The sequence below is a fragment of the Canis lupus genome, chromosome 13 (assembly GCF_011100685.1).
Source record: "Canis lupus familiaris isolate Mischka breed German Shepherd chromosome 13, alternate assembly UU_Cfam_GSD_1.0, whole genome shotgun sequence".
In the NCBI taxonomy this organism is placed as follows: Eukaryota; Metazoa; Chordata; class Mammalia; order Carnivora; family Canidae; genus Canis; species Canis lupus.
This window is the reverse complement of record NC_049234.1, coordinates 40,335,260-40,353,665: the sequence shown is the minus strand read 5'-3', so window position 1 is coordinate 40,353,665 and position 18,406 is coordinate 40,335,260. Positions and strand designations below refer to the sequence as shown.

General features: G+C 44.6%; 1 protein-coding gene and 1 pseudogene across 2 annotated transcripts in view; one reads left to right on the top strand and one right to left on the bottom strand.

The window, feature by feature from the left end:
* Nucleotides 1–1,866: 1,866 nt before the first annotated feature.
* On the bottom strand, nt 1,867–1,998 carry LOC119865459 (annotated as a pseudogene).
* Nucleotides 1,999–7,672: 5,674 nt separating this feature from the next.
* Nucleotides 7,673–18,406, top strand: part of ATP8A1 (ATPase phospholipid transporting 8A1) — a 224,355-nt gene continuing 213,621 nt past the window's right edge. The window contains exons 1-2 of one of the 2 annotated variants that reach the window (XM_038555961.1): nt 7,673–7,822; nt 9,227–9,304. In XM_038555961.1, the coding sequence (XP_038411889.1) occupies nt 7,774–7,822; nt 9,227–9,304 (127 nt within the window). In that variant the 5' untranslated portion in view covers nt 7,673–7,773. The remainder of the gene's footprint in view (nt 7,823–9,226; nt 9,305–18,406) is intronic. The other variant, XM_038555963.1, reaches the window with a different exon arrangement.

Genomic DNA, 18,406 nt, shown 5'->3' with positions numbered 1-18,406 from the left:
TAGTCCTCCCTAATTTGGTTCCTCTACTTATTCAAACTTATTTTTTAGTATTTCCCAACCTAGAGGTCTCCCTTTGCCTCTCGCACTGTCATGGTACAAGAACCAGCCAGACGCAATCAGGAAACCCTTAAATGGCTGAATTTTCTTTTACATAAATTAACTTTCTGTAAAGTGGATGGGGAAAAAAGTTAAGTAGGGCTTAGCGGCCTTGTCAATTGAAAACTGAGGGGCGAAACAGGCAATAGATTGGAGCAGCCTCAGTTAGAGGGGGCTTGGCCTTCTGAAAGCATGGGAGCCAAGTGGAGTCGGAACAGCATGGGTTCAGGAACAGAGGGAAAGAGGTTCCAATTAACAGGCTGAGGTCGGATTTAAGAGAAAAACCAAAAAAAAAAAAAAAAAAAAAAAAAGACAAGACAATACATGTAGGGAAGAGGAGCCCACATTCGAAGCCTGGCATAAGCAAGCCCTCCTGCACAAAAGGCCCAAGTGTCTGCTCTCCCGGTGGCACAGCTCACCGTAGTCCTACCTCCAATGACTCCAGTGCCCACAAATCTTGAATCTGTAGTGTTTACTTTCTTCATTTCGTTTCTTTATAGTGTTTCCCCTCTCTTCTTTCCTTTGGGGGATTACTAAAATGTAATCCCGGATTGATTCACTTTCTCCATTTAGTGGATTTCCTCAGGGTTCAAAGTTGGCAAGAGTCTACAGTGATAAATAATTCCTCTTTCCAGCAGATGTTGTTTCTGGTTTTTGGGATCAGAGGGAAAAAAGAAAAACATTGTGATTTTCCAGTAAATCTGCTAAATGCTGCAGTGAATTATGAACTTGAGCAGAGGATACACCATCCAAGAGGCCAAAATACAACTGGCAAATATTTCATATTTGAAAGTCATGGCTTATTTCAGTTAACCAGGAAACCATTTTTTTTTAAGCTCGGCATTCTTTCTTAATTAAAAGTCATGGAATCGCAAAATTATATTTGATAATTATACTTATTCATCTTATTTACTGTTACACTTAATTTTTAATGAAAATTCTGAGATTTTCATCTCTTTCAATACATTTTTCCTCAGTATCATCATCTTTCCTCCCTCAAACAGCCCCTAATTGACATGGCAAGAAAAAAAGGGAGACTTACTTGGGTGTTTCTTTTTGTTTCCAATATTGCTTTCTGGACAATACCAAAGAAATGGATTATAATAAAATCTCCTGCCTTCACTGGTTATCTTTTCCACATAACAAATATCATACTTTTTTCAAGATAAAAGCCATGGCATCCAGTACAAACAAAATGTTAACATACATCTTTAGATCTATGACAAAGGCACATATAAGCAAATTGAAGAGTTCCAGATATAATGTGAAAGCCCAGAAATACTTTGTAGTGCAATCAATACATCCAGGTGCAAACTATCTTTCCTTAGAGTATGATGTACAGTTCTGATTTTATACTTATTTACATAATTATTTGGTCAATGTCATAAGTTCTGCCTGGAACGTATTTGTTTTAACTGAACCTCCAATACTCCGCTCAGTATCTAGACTATGGTAGACACTCAATAAATTGTATTGCGTGTGCATGGAGAAAAAGCATCTCAAGCTATACATAATAATCATACCCAGGGGCAAGAGAAAACTTTTGAAGGTAATAGGTATACGTTCATTATCTTGAATGTGCATACATATGTTCAACCTTGTCAAATTCAATACTTGAAAATACTTTCGATTTAAATACTATCAAATTTCAATATTTTCAATTCAACATATGAAGCTTGACATATTGTATGTCAATTATACCTCAATAAAGCTGCTTTTTAGAATGTCAAAATCCATGACAATATCATGTTAAATGTATTATCTGTAAAGTTCATGGATTATATTACAATGATATTTTCCACAGGATCAGCATTATGGAACGTTCTTTGCTAACTTTTCAATTAACAATAATCACGCCTCGGATAAACCTCATTGGCTATGATACTGCCACTGCGCAAAGCTGTTTGCTAACTTTTGGGGGAAAAACAGCACTTCTGATTAACTACTAATTACAATTCCTGTGTCTGATAGAAAAGAAACTTTTAAAGTAAAAATCTTACCATTTAATTAATCTCTTTTCAGCTTGAAATTCAGAGGTATGAATTTAAGATCTCAACACTAGGACTGTTTACCCTCAAATGTCCATTTACTTTTTGAGTAAAATATCCAGTAACGTTTTTCCTAAAAGATTGTATGTGCACTGAATGCTATTTTAAACATAATGGACGATAGTTTTTAGAATCGCTATTAAAAGTCCTTTCATATAATACAAATCCACGTTTTAAAATTCTAGTTTCATTTAAACATGAGTAGAAGATTTTTCAATTACAGTGAAGAAAAAACATCATTGTGCTTTTTCTGTAAGAAATTACCAGTATATGAAAAAGATGATAATGTTTAAAGACATTATAATTTTGAATTAAACCCTTGCTCAGGTGTTTGGAAAGAGAATGATGATACAGTCATGAGAAATGAATCACGGGCATGAGAGAAATTATTGATTTTATCATTATGAGAAAGAACAAGTGCCTGAATTATTTAATGACAATGGGTTTAGAGCTTTTAGTTGAAATTGGTTTGTTTTTAAAATTTTATCACTTAATTTTGACAAAAGCCAATATGGTATTCACAAGATTTTCCAGATCTTAAATACTTCGTGGCAAGTATGCTGTAAATTAGTTCATGTAAATGATTGTGACAAAGTAATATATTCTCGCATATATGTTTATGAAGGGTATACCTCATGATCTCTTTATTTTTAAAATTTTTAAATTTTTTAAAAATTTATTCATGATAGAGAGAGAGAGAGAGGCAGAGACACAGGCAGAGGGAGAAGCAGGCTCCATGCCGGGAGCCCGACATGGGACTCGATCCCGGGACTCCAGGATCGCGCCCTGGGCCAAAGGCAGGTGCCAAACCACTGGCCACCCAGGGATCATGATCTCTTCAAATAGAACGCCACCTCTTCTTCTACTGACTCCCAGTTTCCAATCTTAGGGAACCAGATCATTCAAGGTACACATACTCTTCAGTTCACTCATTCATTCTACAAATGTTTATTGATACTGTGCCATACGACATAGTCGTATGGCACAAATTGGAATAAGACAAATGCAGCAAGACTCATTTCTCCTAAACAGGTAAACAAGCAACTATGAAAACTTCAGATAGAGATAAGTGCTTTGAGAAGAACGGAACAAGACAATGTGGTGGGTGGCCCTGGGGTAGGTGGGGCAATGTAAGCTGAGCGGGGGTGGAACAATCTGAGCCCAGGGACCAAATGAGGGAGCAAAAGGAGAGGAGTCCAAGAAGCAGGCAAGGAGAAAAATCACAAAGGGCTTGAGTTTCCTTCTAAGTGCTATGGGAAGCCACTGAAGAGTCCTGAGAAATAACATACGCAGATTTGTGTATTTATTTATTTATTTATTTATTTATTTATTTATTTATTTATTTATTTATTTCCGATTTGTGTTTTAAAATAATAACCATGGCTTCTAGAAGATGAACAGGCGACAAGAATAAGGGCAGACAGATCCCGTTTGGAGGTTACGATAGGTCAGAGATCGTGGTGACTTGTATGACGACGGTGGCAACGATGAAGGGAAGCAGATAGAACTGAGATATATTTTGGAAACGGAGCCTAAAGAATTTGCTGGTTCACCGGAGGGTTGTGAATGTAAGGGATGGTGACAGAAAGGGAGCAAGCGAGATGGGAAGACTTGGGAAACACGCCTTACAAATCTAATAATATAGTATCTTAACCCTACACTATCTGTTGAATCAGCAGAACACCGACATGCTCCAAAGTTAATAAGCATCTTTTGTTTTACAATCACCAGAGAGCTTTGCAATTTTAAGTCATATTTTAAGCTCAATTTTAAGCTAAAGGATGGAATTATCTACAATTTAAGATTAATTTATCCGGTTATTTTGTGTATCTGCAAAAGAATTTAGAGTATAATGGCCCACACTATGCAGCATTTGTATTTTACGGGAGTCTGGAAATCGACTTTCCACACCTTGGTCCTAAATGGGGTTCGCAGGCATGTCTCCACCTTGTAGAGGCCGCAAGTTCACAGAAAATCAGTAAATGCGTGAGCATTCCTCTCTCATCTGTACGACTATGAGTTCCTCCCGAAGGAGACCAAATTCTTAATGCCTGGTGGCCCCAAACAACAACCAACTCAGGCAAACATCAGGTAAGTGAAAACCCACCATATCCTCCGACATCTCTTTTTGACTTTCTGGATTTGGTCATTTTCTGGCTGACAACTCTGGAGACATTTTTTTTTTAACCTTTATTAAGCTATAACTCCCATAGCATACAACTCACCCATTTAAAGGATAGAGATTCTCAAGGAAAATCTTTGTCATATATTGATCTCTCTGTTCCTGCAAGGATATAACGCTTTTCCACCATTCCATTTACCGTAAACATCGGCGAAACAATCATCGTTGAGTATTTACTATATGCCAAGCATTCCTTCCTGAAATGTCTCCTTTTCATTTCCACAGCCTTACCTCCAACTTTAAGACCCAACTTAATCATGTTGATCATCTCCACTCTTGGCCTCTCTCCTCCTCTCAACGTCTGTAGTCTACTGGACATTAAGCCTCAGCGATTTGGCTACACTGTTGGTTAACTTCCGCATGTGCGTGGTCCTTGTCACCCAGCACTCTGGCTTGGCGTCTCACACACTTTATGCATTTACTATAGATCTTGTAGAGGATGATAAAACCTGTCCTTGGAGAAGCTATCCTTGAATAACCCTCTTGCTCCTAAATCCGCCAGGAGTGTAGTCATGGGATCCTAACGCTTTAAAGTGGTCTTGCTGACATCCGAATCGTACTACAGATTCTGCAACAAGGTCGCGTTGCTAGAACCAGAGTTCCCTGCCAGGGACTGGGCACTGCACTCTGCTCATCAATGGAAGATGAAACTATTCTGAGAAGGCTTTGAAATCAAGCAGATGCAGATGAGTGTCATATTCTAAGTCCACCAGGTTTCTGTCCCAATAAAAAAGCATGTGATTTCTAGCAATCAGGAAGGAGTGGTTTTTCAGAATTGAGTTAGTTCGGATACTCTTACCATTATGGGCACATGATAGAATAATCTGGGAGAGGACGCGCAGTGAGCTACAGACCACACCGTGCAACGATCCCTGCATGAAAGGCAGTTGTCATTTCCTGTATGAGCGGCAAGCATTGTCCGTTTTGCTGATGGGTTTGTTAATGGGACACACACACACACACACACACACACGCCCAGAAACATAAAATGCATCGCTCTATGGAAAACAGAGGTAATCTCTGGAACTCCCTTCAGTTAATTATTATTTGTAAATAAGCAGAATTGAGCTTCATTTGAGGGCTTGTTAGGAATTGCAGAGGTGATTGTTCATAAATCAAAAACTGGCATGCCTGTGTGCACTGATTTTGATTAAAAACTGGCTCTGGCTTTATATAAAATTACTCCCGAAAATGTTAATCATAAAAACACAGCATTATCTCTGGTTTCTGGCCACTTTTAAAGGTGTTTTTTGTTGTTGATGGTGGTGGGTTGTTTTTTGTTTGTTTGTTTGGTTTTTTGTGTTTATTTTTACTGTCTCCACGTTGTACTTACCTTTTTCATTTTGCTCCAGACTCATGTTCATCAAGCCGGAGGACACCTGCTTTATACAGGAGGTTCTGGACCTGGATGAATTAAAAATGGCTAGTGGAAACTGTCCTAACAGGACTGTGTGCTCATTTCTTACTTTCGGAAGAACATCCTTGCAAATCCTGGCCATCACCAGAGCACCCTCATCTTGAGCCCCGCTCTACCCTCGCTGGTGTTTCATGACTACTGGGAGTACATTTTCTTTGTTCTAATCCCAGCCTCTGAATCAAGGCCAGGTGGAGTGGGCTCTTCATAAATATGCATTGACCGCCTGCCGGGAGTATTAATATGGGGCAGGCCCTGATGAGCTAACTTACCTGCGGAGGCAAAGGAAATGCCGCAAATGGGGAGAGGATGCTATTAGGAGATTTCAATTTTTTTTTGAGGCTTGGGAATAATCACTTATCCCTGTGGTCAAACCTCCAGAGATCTTTCCCTTCAGGATCTGCAAGCGATTCACATAAAAGGCCTCCGTGTAGGTAAGGCCTCCCTGCCACTGGGTGCTGGAGGAAGAGCAAAGGTGAGGGGAGAGGCTGAGCGCTTCTGATTTGTTCCTTCTTGCCATTTCAGCAGCTCCAGAACGCACATAAAACCTCACATCCTAACTCGACGATAAAACCAGTTACAGGAGAAAAAAAAAAAGTCCTTGCTTCAATGACTCGTTAGCGTAGCCCTCAGTATGTAAAGTACAAGGCAGTGAGGTCACAGTGATCGCTAGGATAGGAAGCACGTTGAGATGTACTATTCTTGGGTTTCCTAGCAGGACACTCACCCCTTCGGGTCCCCACTGCCTGCAGGTTGGACTGAAGTAAAAACCCCAAACAACAAAATAGTGATTTTTGAATCATCTGGCCCAATAGTTGAATTTGTTGCACCTCCCGAGCTTCCTGGGGCGGCACAGAGCGCAGCGGGGAGGAGGAGGGAGGAGCGTCAGGTCAGCTCCGTGGGGGTGGAGATAGGGAGAGAGTGGGGGTGAGGGTGGGGGTGCAGGTGAGAGTGGGAGTGGTGGGGGTGGGGGTGAGGGGGTGGTGGGAGTGGTGGGGGGTGGGGGTGAGGGAGTGGTGGGGGTGGGGGTGAGGGGGTGGTGGGGTGGAGGTGCGGAGAGGGTAGGGGTGGAAGTGAGGGAGGGGGTGGTAAGGGTGGGGGTGATGGTGGTGGGGATGACAGTGGGAGTGATGGTGTTGGGGGTGGAGGTTGAGGTGGGAGAGGGTGAGGGTGGGGTTGCAGGTGGTGGCGGTGAGGCTGAGAAGGTGGTGAGGGTAGAGGTGACTGGGGGTGGGGGTGCAGGTGGTGGGGGTGGGGTGAGGGAGTGGGGGTGAGGGAGTGGGGGTGCAGGTGGTGGGGGGTGTTGAGGGGGTGGTGGGGGTGGGGGTGCAGGTGGTTGGTGGTGGTGAGGGCGGCAGGGGATGATGGAGGTCGGGGTGCAGGTGGGGTTAGCGGTGAGGACGGTGGGGGCGGGGGTGCAAGTGGTGGTGGTGGGGGTGCCGGTGCAGGCGGGGGTGCGTGTGGGGGTGGGGGTGAGGTCGGCTGGGGCCCGGTGGGGGTGCAGGTGGGAGTGGGGGTGAGGTCGGCGGGGGCCTGGGGGGGGGTGCAAGTGCAGGCGGGGGTGCAGGTGGGGTGGGGAGTCCGTCCTCAGAGCCCGTCGCTGGGCCCGGGACCGGGGCGGGGGGCGGCCACCTCGCGGCTCCTCCCCGGCGCGCGGCGGGGACCTGAGCAGGCGTCGCCCCCGCTCCCCCCCGGGGTCGGGCCCGCCGAGTGGAAGCGCGCAGGGAGCCGGGGCGGGGCTCCCCCGCAGGATGGTACGGTCCGCGGGGGGGGGGGGGGGGCGGGCCTCCGGGGCCTCGGGGCCTCCCGCCCTCCGCGCCCCGCCCTCCCCGCGCGGCCGCCGGAGCCGAGAGCGCGCGCGGCGGCCCCTCCTCCCCGCGGCGGCCCCTCCCCCTCGCTTCCCTCCTCCCCTCCCCCCGCCCCTGCGCCGCTGCGGGCCGGGCCGCTCTCCCGCTGAGCGCTCGCCGGCCGCCGAGTGCCTGGTGCCCGCAGGGGGACGCGGAGCCGGCAGGTGCGGGGCCCGGGGGGCCGCGATGCCCACCATGCGGAGGACCGTGTCGGAGATCCGCTCGCGCGCCGAGGGTGAGTGCCGCCGCCGCAGCGGGGGTGCCGGGGGCCGGGGGGATGCGCGGGGGCTGCGGGGGGCTGCGTCCCCTCGGGCCCGGGCCCGCCGAGCGCGCGCTCTGCCCACCCGGCTCCCCGGCCGCCACAGGCCTCCCGTCCCCCAGCGGGCTGCCTCGCCCCGCGGATCCCCGGCGCCCCCTCCCGCACCCGCACCCGCACCCGGCTGCTCGCAGCCCGGCTGCAGGCCCCGGGTGCGGACCCCCTGCAGCCGCTCGCCCCTAGGGCGCAGGACCCCCCCGCAGCCGCTGGTCCCTTGAGGCGCAGGACCCCCCCCGCAGCCTCTCAACCCCCGGGGGCGCAGGACCCCCCCCGCAGCCGCCCGCCCCCGGGGCGCAGGACCCCCCCGCAGCCGCTGGTCCCTTGAGGCGCAGAACCCCCCGCAGCCTCTCAACCCCCCGGGGGCGCAGGACCCCCCCGCAGCCCCCCGCCCCTGGGACGCAGGACCCCCCCCGCGCTGGTCCCCCCGCGAGCTCCGCGCTGCACCCTCCGCAGCTCCCTCCCGCAGCCCGCAGCCTCCACCTGCTGCCCTCCCGACCGGCCGCGCCCCCGCCTCCCGCAGGTGGGAGCTGGGCCTTCCCCGCCAGCTGTGGGACGGCTGCACCTGTCAGCGCCGCGCAACAGATGTCCGGGTGCAGCGGCGGCTTCGGGGCCGAGACACCCCGGCCGCTCCTCCGAGGGCCCCTCGGAAAGCTTTCCCGGTTTTGCTGAGGGCACAGCCAAGGCTGTACGAATCCAGAGTTTTGTGTTCTTGGTTTTCTGTCCCATAAAGCAGTAGCCGAACCCGCAGAGGCTGGAACGGCACACCTGTGTCTGAGAACTGGTCTACCTTGGTCCCACCCCCCCATCCACCCTTTCATATGAGGCAGGTGGTAAAGTGGATTTTAGAAAAAAAAAAAAAAAAAAAAAAAAAGGTACAGCAGGAGACTAGGACTCCAGGGCTTGAGACAAGCCATTTTACTGTTTTTTCCCTCCTTAGAACCTTCGCATCAAAATATGGGGGCCTTGAGTTCTAATAGGTATGGTTCACGGATCACAGTGCTTAGGAGATGCTAAATGAACATGCCCTGAGTGGGTGGCCACGCAGGAATCACACCTGACCTGTGTTCCTGCACTGCAATTTAGTACATACCTCTTGCTTTTGTGCTGTAATGAAAAAGGTATACAAGACGTTACAGCTTTAGACACAAGAGTGAACAAATGATAGTGTTATTTTTAAAAAGTACACAGGACACAATTTAGTCTCTTCTGTTTCATGCCTCTGAGTGAAATGCGTCAATATTGCTAATCGCTGTCCCAGTAAACCATATAGATAATGAACATACAGCGGTGATAATTGGGATTTTTTTTTTTTTCCCCAAACAGCAGCCATTGATGAATCATCTATTGTGGGAAATGAGAAAAAAGAGAAAGGACCAGAAAACAATGCAAAACCTGTGGCATGTGAGAGGATTTTATTAGTATTAAAAGGCTGCAGTATGGTTTTTGATTGTTCTGTGTATTTCTCAAAGCATTTTTTTATTTTTTTTTTCCCTCTGGGGTTGTCTAGTGGAATCTTACGACCCTCCTGGAGGTGAGTGAAGGTGGTCTCATGAGATAGTTGAAGAAACTGTGGCCCAGGTGGTGGAGGCACTTGCCCAAGGTCAAGTAGCTTAGTTCAGTGACACATTTGGGTCTAGAGACCTGGAAAACTAAGGACTGTGTTTTTATTCTCGTCTTTGTATTCGCTGTACGACCAGCACGGTGTCAGGGGCATAGCGGAGCTCGGTGAATGACCCTTCCCTCCCATAGTGGTTGGTTTCAGTTTATTATGTGCTCCCGATTTTGCCCAGGACTTTGTGAGGACAGCGTAGATAATGACACTGTGGGCTGGAGATGTGGCTCACTGCCCGCCCTGCCCACACTTTTCTTTCCTAGGGAATATTCTCCTTTGGCAGCTCCTGCTGCCTGAAGGGCCTTGTGCTGAACTGCAAGCCCTTTGGCCCAGCCAGTTGGACTGGGATGGGCTCATGACTCATGACTCCAGGGCAGACAATCCATAGGTGGCGCAGACACTTGTAACCTTGTTGTTTGGCTCAAAAAGATTCTTTGTGGTTATTGTTTCTCTTGTGGGAAGAGTTAAGCCTCTCGATGGAGGGGGAAAATTGAAACAGAAAGGGGCAGAGGTGACTAGGCTAGTAGAGGAGAGGACGGCAGCTCTAGTGGGTCATGTGAATTCTGCTGACCGGAGGACGCAGGAACCACGGTGAACAGAGGAAAAATAGGAGAGAGAAAGGATTGAATGGAGAGAATGGGGCCGACACGCAGATGCTGAGAAGGGATAGCCCGACCCTGGAAATCCTTCCTCCCGGAGTTTTCTAGTCCCTGTTCCCAAGTACTGTTAGAATAAGCTCTTTTTTTCCCTTCAAGTGACTTGAATGGGCTTCTGTTACCTGCAACCAGAAGGGCCACACGCGTGGCCGTCCTCTGTGCAAGTTATTTACATCCAGATTGGGGCGGAAGAACTTACGTGAAATAAAGAATAAATAGTCTAAGGGGGGCTGTTATTAGTAGAACATTGTGCTTGCCGTGGGTGACATCGGTCCCACTGGAGGTCAGGATATGGAGCGTGAAGCCTGCCCAGTGCAAGCTTCATTGAGGAATAATTGGAGATGAGCGCTTTCCAAACTTTAAAGTGCACACGAATCATCTGGGGATCTTGTTAGGTACAGATCCTAAATCAGTAGGTCTGGGGTGGGGCTGCAGTTGTTGCATTTCTGACAAACAGATAATGCTCCATGGCCCTGCCTTCAGGTCTGAGTAGCAGGATTCCAAAGGAGTTTGCTTTTTTTTTTTTTTTTCCCCTATACTTGGGAGGGTATTGAAGGTAGAGAGTAACCGATTGAAAAAAAATGGTGAACAACAACGTGGCTTGAGAGATCTTAAGGAAATTGGCCAGGGGCGGAGGGACACTTGGAAGGAGTAGGATATAAATTTGGATAGGTAAGTTCCTGCTAGATAATGGGGCATTTCAAATGCCAAAAGGTGCCTTTTGGATACAGAATCAAGTATTTGAAGATCTTAGAGTTTATCTAACCTATTTCTCATTCGAGCATGATGCCCGCGCATGCTATCTAACAGGGCCAGTTAGGAGCCGAATCATCACAGGAGAATGACATCCCTAAACAAGTGTCTTAGAGGGATACTCTGGAAGCATGTCGGGTGGTTTGGACAGAATGGCACTGTAGACAGCCTCTATTGTTCAAAGAAAAGAAAAGAAAAGAAAAGTCTAGTAATGACAAAGGCCAGGAGTAGTTTTGCAGTGGAGCTGGAGCAGTGCGAACGGGAAGGGAAGAATCGAAGATATTTCTAAGTAAAACAAACTCGTTCAGCAGATCTCTGTTGACCTCCTAGAAGTACTGTTCCTGGCACTTGGGATACATCAGTGAGCAGAATAGGGGAAAAGCCCTTCCCTGGAAGTACTTACATTGTAGTGAGGCAAGAGACCAGATACACACGATACGTAGTAAGTACCCTGGGAAATAGAACCAGCAGGTAAGATGCGTAAAGTTGGAGAATGGATTGTGATTTTAAATAGGTTGCTGGGATCCCTGGGTGGCGCAGCGGTTTAGCACCTGCCTTTGGCTCAGGGCGTGATCCTGGAGACCCGGGATCGAATCCCACGTTGGGCTCCCGGTGCATGGAGCCTGCTTCTCCCTCTGCCTATGTCTCTGCCTCTCTCTCTCTCTCTCTGTGTGACTATCATAAATAAAAATAAAAAAATTTAAATAGGTTGCTTAGGTGGGCCTTCACTGAAAAGATGACATGGAGGAAATGAAGGAGTTAGCCTTGTGGAGATCCAGGTAAAGAGTGTTCCAGGCAGAGGGAACAGTCACAGCAGAGGTCTCCGAGGCAGGAGGGGCAGGAGGGTAAAAGGAATCCTATGGGGGAGGAGGTCGTAGGAATGGTAGGAAAGGAGGTCGCAAAGGTCACATCGTAAGACACGGCAATACAAGGCAGGAGAGAAATGGATTAAAGTGAAAGGAAATTCTCAAGTGGTAATTTTGAATTTTAATGTTTATGAGATCTCAGATATGTCATTAAAACTGCAATTTCCTGGGTTACGCATGAAGATTTTCTTCAGCAGATCTGTAATACAACTGAGAATCTGCGTGCTTCCTGAACTCGCAAGGATGTTCTGATGTAGGCAAAACGCACCTTGAGGAACTCTGCTTTAGTCTTAAGCCGGATGGGAGAAAAAGAATCTATTAGAAAAATAAGGAAATTGAGAAGGAGGGTCAATACTAAAAGAAGCAGTAACTGTGCGATACACAAAGGGACGTGTTTTGAAGATACTTAGAACTAGTGGTTAGATGTGGGCAAAATCAAAGGGGGCGATCTTGAGTTCAAGGGTAATAGTGAAAACCCAGATAGTAGATAAATTTTCCAGAAAGCAAAACAGAATAAAGCAGAAAGCTAAGACTTTCTTAAGGATTTCTGCACTTTTACCTCCAGTTAAATCAAATGGGTCTCTGAATACAACATCAGGAGCGATAGAAACAGGGACTGAAGTTATGGTGGTTTCCACAAAATTTTCTCACTCTTGTACAACTAATATGGAGGTAGGTGGTGCAGGTCAGCTCGGGGGGACCTGGAGTCAGGAGCGGCGTGTTCTTTATGCCTTTCGGCCTCACCATCTTCCATGAAGTCATAGCATAATTGCTGGGGTTCCAGCCATCGTGGAAAAGTTTCAGGTAGGGATGGGGAAAACAAAACAAAACAAAACAAAACAAAAAAAACAACAGAAAGATGAAAGACCAAAAGATTTTCCTTGAAGTGCCACACAAAGACTTCTGATTTTACTTTGGCTTCCATCTGCAAGGGAAGCTGGAAGCATAGTTTTCTGGCTGGGCCTGTCACTCAGGGTTTTAGCACTAAAGGGAAAAAGGAGGAATAGCTGGGCAGCTAACAGGTCCAGTCACCTTCAGGTATTCAGATTGTGCAAGGCTCCGGACTTGAAATGAAGGAATGTTCTAGAGCTTACAGTTTACTAAATGATTCACAAAATCATTACAATATTCAAAACTAAGGAAGTATATACATACACACGTGTGTGTCCAATAGTTTGCATTTCCTTCTGCTGAATGTGATCGTGCTAAAACGTAAGACATTTCATTTGGTTGTATAAATCATGTGCTAACTGACAAATCTGGTTGCTTTAGGCATTGTTTTCCCAAACCAGTCTGCGTAGATGACAATTTTAAAACATTTGCGATTTTATAGAATGTCGTGTTTTATTTACTTAAAAGGTAACAAAAGGAGCATTTAAGTAGTTTCTGTAAGAATTGTTAAAGGGAAATTTGGGGGAGGAAGTTTCATTTGTCAAGATGAAGGATGACTACGGTTATTTGTTCCCTTGAACAGGCGTGTGTTGTTTGCCTGCTGCGTGCCAGCTGGTTGGGTGATGGGACGCAAAGGTGTGAAGGAGGAAGATCCCAAAGGAGTGAAGGAGGGAGATCCCAAAAGAGTGAAGGAAGGAGATCCCAAAGGAATGAAGGAAGGAGATCCCAAAGGAAGCCTGGGGATGGGTTAGAGATTGAGAACTGGCCCGGCATCGGGAGAGAGAGGGTGCGCGGGTGTAGGTAGTGATGCCTCGCGGGATCCAGATCTGAGCATCCCCAATCCACATCTGCTTGGTGTGATTGTGGAGATACCTAGTGGGGCACCACCAGAGCGTTTCAGGGTTCTCTCATCTGTAGCCTATCACGTTTTCATTTGTATTATTTCAAAAGCGGAATTGAATCACGGGCCTACTTTACGACCGAGGGAACGGTTGCACGCTCAGAGTATACTTCTGCAGTTGGTGAGATGTTTGCTGCCTGCGTTTGTCTCCACTGCGTTTCATGAGAACGTAGATGTTGTAGAGGCAACGTTTCACTCTTCACGACTCGCCGGAGCCCACGGCTTCCAAAGCTGCTCCTCCGTGGATTGTGAGCTCCCCAAACTAGAGGCAGGGAGTTTTGTCTATTTTGTTTGCTGATACGTGGCTGGCACGGAGAACGGAGAACGTTTCCCGGGGTGTAGTAGCAGCTCAGATGCTGTTGAGGGGATAAAGGAATCTTGTGATCCGGACGTAAGATGATCCAGAGATGCCTGAGTCCGGCCTACTTGACACCCTCCTCCTAGGGCCCAAGCACCACGGCGGGAGTGGTTTACAAAAACAAAAACAGACGGTGTGCACTGAGTGATCTGTGGCCCTCCATGGTTGTTGGTCACACGAATGATAACTCTGAACTTTGTTTTTAATGGAAGAGCTTAGTGTTGTTCTCTTGATCGTAGAAGCGTAACACTTGCTCGTTGGAAAAAACGCACACGGCACCAGGTGTCAAGAAGACAGTAAAAAATCACCCCAAACTATGCCACCCAAATATGACTACTGTCATATTTAGCGTATATCCTTTCCAGTTATTTTCCAGGATAGGAGAAATAAGTGTGTTAAGAGAGATGAGATCATACTTGACATTATTTTTTATCTTTTTTTTTTTTTTCATCCTTGGCTATCAAATAGTAAACTGCATGAAGGATAGAATTTTTACCTATTGTCACCATTTATATCCTCTAGAACTGAGCCTGGAACTTAGAAGGGGCACTCGGTACTGTTTGTTGAATCCATATATAGATCATTAATTTTATGAAAGCTTGGCATTTCTTCTGTGACATTTAGGGTGTTTAGGTCATTTCCAGTTTCTTTTTTTTTTTTAAGATTTTATTTATTAATGAGAGACACACACACACACACAGAGGGGCAGAAACACAGGCAGGGGAGAAGCAGGCCCCATGCAGGGAGCCTGATATGGGACTCGATCCCGGGACTCCAGGAGCATGCCCTGGGCCGAAGGCAGGCGCTAAAATCCCATGAGTTTAAAACTTTCAATCCTATAAAACATCTATTTTATGTAATATAATACTCATTAATTTAAAAAAAAGTTGTTTTGACACATGGTTGACACACAGCAAGTGTCACAGTAGTTTCAGGTGGCATCGCAGTGTTGCAGCTTCTCTCTACGTTATGCTCTGCTGGCCGTGAGCGTGGCTGCCGCCTGCCTCCATACGATTCCGTTACAACACAGTTGACCGTATTCTCTAGGCTGTGCGCTTCATCTCTGTGATTTATTTATTCCATAACTGGAAGCCTGAATCTCCCACTCCCCTTCACCCATTTTGCCCATTCTCCCCCTCCCCCTCCCCATCCCCTGTTCTCTGTACCTGCGAGTCTGTTTCTGTTTTTTGTTTCTAATTTGTTTATTAGATTCCACATATAAGTGAAATTGTATGTTATTTGTCTTTCTCTCTCTCTCTTTTTTACTTAGCATAATACCCCATAGGTCCATCCATATTGTCTCAAATGGCAAGATCGCATCCTTCTTTTTTTATTTTATTTTATTTTATTTTATTTTATTTTATTTTATTTTATTTTTTATTTTATTTTATTATTTTATTTATTTTATTTTATTTTACTTATTTATTTTATTTTATTTTATTTTATTTATTTATTTTATTTTATTATTTTATTTTTTATTTTATTTTATTTTTTGCATCCTTCTTTATGGCTGAGTAATATCCCGTGTGTGGGTGTACGCGTGTGTATGTATGTGCACTCATGCACACGTGTCACATCTTCTTTATCCATTAATCTATCAGTGGGTGCCTGGGCTCTTTCTAGATCTTGGTTATTGTAAACAATGCTGCAATAAACATAGGGGTGGGGGATCCCTGGGTGGCTCAGCGGTTTAGCACCTGCCTTTGGCCCAGGGCGTGATCCTGGAGTCCCGGGATCGAGTCCCATGTTGGGCTCCCTGCATGGAGCCTGCTTCTCCCTCTGCCTGTGTCTCTGCCTCTCTCTCTCTCTGTATCTGTCTCTCATGAATAAATAAAATCTTAAAAATAAATTAAAAATAAATAAACATAGGGGTGCATGCATATTTTCAAATTAGTGTTTTCTTTTTCTTTGGGTAAGTACCCAGTAGTAGTATTACTGAGTCACAGGGTATTTCTATTTTTAATTTTTTTTTTTTTTTTTTAGAAACCTCCGTATTGTTTTCCACAGTGACTACACTGATTTACAGTCTCTGTAATAGTTCATGAGGGTTCCTTTTTCTTCACATCCTCACCAATCCTTGCTGCTTCTTGTCTTTTCAAGAATAGTCATTCTGACAGGTGTCAGGTGATAGTGCATGGTGGTTTGATTTGCATTATCCTGATGATTAGTGATTTTGAGCTACTCTCATTGCATCTCTTGGTCTTCTGTATGTCGTCTTTGGAAAAATATCTATTCAGGTCCTCTGCTCATTTTTAATCGGGTTATTTGTTTTCTTAGTATGGTGTTGTGTAAGTTCTTTATATATGTTGGATATTAACCCCAGTCGGATATGTCATTTGCAAATATCTTCTCCCATTCACTAGGTTTCCTTTTCATTTTGTTGATGGCTTTCTTCGCTGTGCAAATCTTTTTATTTTGGTGTTTTCCCAGCAGCTTATTTTTGCTTTTACTTCTCTTGCCTCAGGAGACATAGCTAGAAAAAAGTTGCGAAGGCTGATGTCCAGGAGATTACCACCTATATTTTCTTTAAGGAGTTCTCACACATATTTATTGTTTCAAATCTAGTTTTAGTTTATTTTTGCTTCTGATGTAAGAAAGTGGTCTAGTTTCATTCTTTTGCATGTGCCTGTCTCGTTTCCCAGCACCATTTATTGAAAAGGCTGTATTTTCCCCACTTATATTCTTGCCCCTTATGTTGTAGATCAATTAATCATACAAGCGTGGGCTTATTTCTAGGCTCTCCACCCTGTTCCATTGATCTCTGTATTTTTGTGCCGGCGCCATGCTGTTTTGATTACTATACCTTAGTACTATGGCTTGAAGTCTAGGATTGTGATACCTCCTGCTTTATTCTTCTTTTCAAGATTACTGTGGCCTTCAGAGTCCTTTATGGTTCCAAAGCATTGCATTGAAAATGTAGATTGCTTTGAGTCGTATGGGCCTTTTAAAAATATTCTTCCGATTGAGAAGCATAGTATATCTTTCCATATGTGGCATCTTCAATTTCTTTCATCGAAATTTTAGTGTTCAGAGTACAGATCTTTTACTTCCTTACATTTATTTCTAGGTATTTGGGGAGAGGCTCCATCGCAAATAGAACTGTTTTAATTTCTCTTTCTGTTACTTTATTAGTGTATAGAAATGCAACAGATTTCTGTGTATTTTGTATCCTACAATCCTACAACTTTACTCGTTTCATTTATTCCAGTAGTTTCTTGGTGGTCTTTAGGGTGTTTGTGTGTAGCATGTGTGTGAGCATGTGCATATATACTACATATATGCATATGTCTGTGTATATATATATATGTATATAGTATCATATAGTCTGCAAATAGTTTTACTTTTTACCAATTTGGATGCCTTTTATTTAATTTTCTTGTGTGATTGCCATGACCAGGACTTCCAGTAGTCTATTGAGTAAAAGTGACAAGAGTGGACATACTTGTCTTGTTTCTGATCTGAGAGGAAGAGCTTTCAGCTTTTGCCTATGGAGATGTTAGCTGTGGATTTGTCATACATGACTTTTATGATGTTTCTTCTAAATCCACTTTGCTAGGAGTTTTTATCACGAATGGATGTTGAATTTTGTCAGATGCTTTTTCTGCATCTATTGAGATGATAATATGGGTTTTATCCTTTCCTTCATTTTGTTAATGGGATGCATCATGTTGAATGATTTATGGATATTGAGCTGTTCTTGCATCCCTGAGATAAATATCACTTGATCACGGTAAACGATTCTTTTAATGTATTGTTGAATGTGGCTTGCAAACATTTTGTCGAGGATATTTGCATCTATGTTCATCAGAGATGTGGACCTGAAGTTTTCATCTTTTTGTAGTGTCTTTGTCTGGTTTGGGTATAAAGGTAATGCTGGCCTTGGAGAATGAATTTGGAAGCTTTTCTTTCTCTTCTATTTTTTGTTTGTTTGTTTGTTTTTGGAATAGTTTGAGAATAGGTGTTGATTCTCCTTTAAGTGTTTGGTAGAATTTGCCTGTGAATCCTTTAGGTCCTAGATTTTTGTTTGTCAGGAGATTTTTGATTACCAGTTCAATTTCATTATTAGTAATAAGTGTGTTCAGATTTTCTGTTTCTTCCTGATTCAGTTTTGGAAGATTACATGTTTTTAGGAATTCCCCATTTCTTCTAGGTTGTCCAATTTGTTGGCATGTAACTTTTTGTAGTAGTCTCTTATTTGTATTTCTGTGATGTTGGTTATTTTCTTTCATTTCTGATATTATTTGAGTCCTCTCTTGATGAGTCTGGCTAAAGATTTATCAATTTCGTGTATCTTTTCAAAGAACCATCTCAGTTTCATTGAAGTAGGAGACCCAAAAAATAAGGAAAAACTCATTTATTTTTCACTCTGATCTTTATTATTTCCTTTCTTCTAACTTTGGGTTTTATTTGTTTTTTTGTTTGTTTGTTTTTTCTGATTTCTTTAGGTATACAGTTAGATTGCGTAT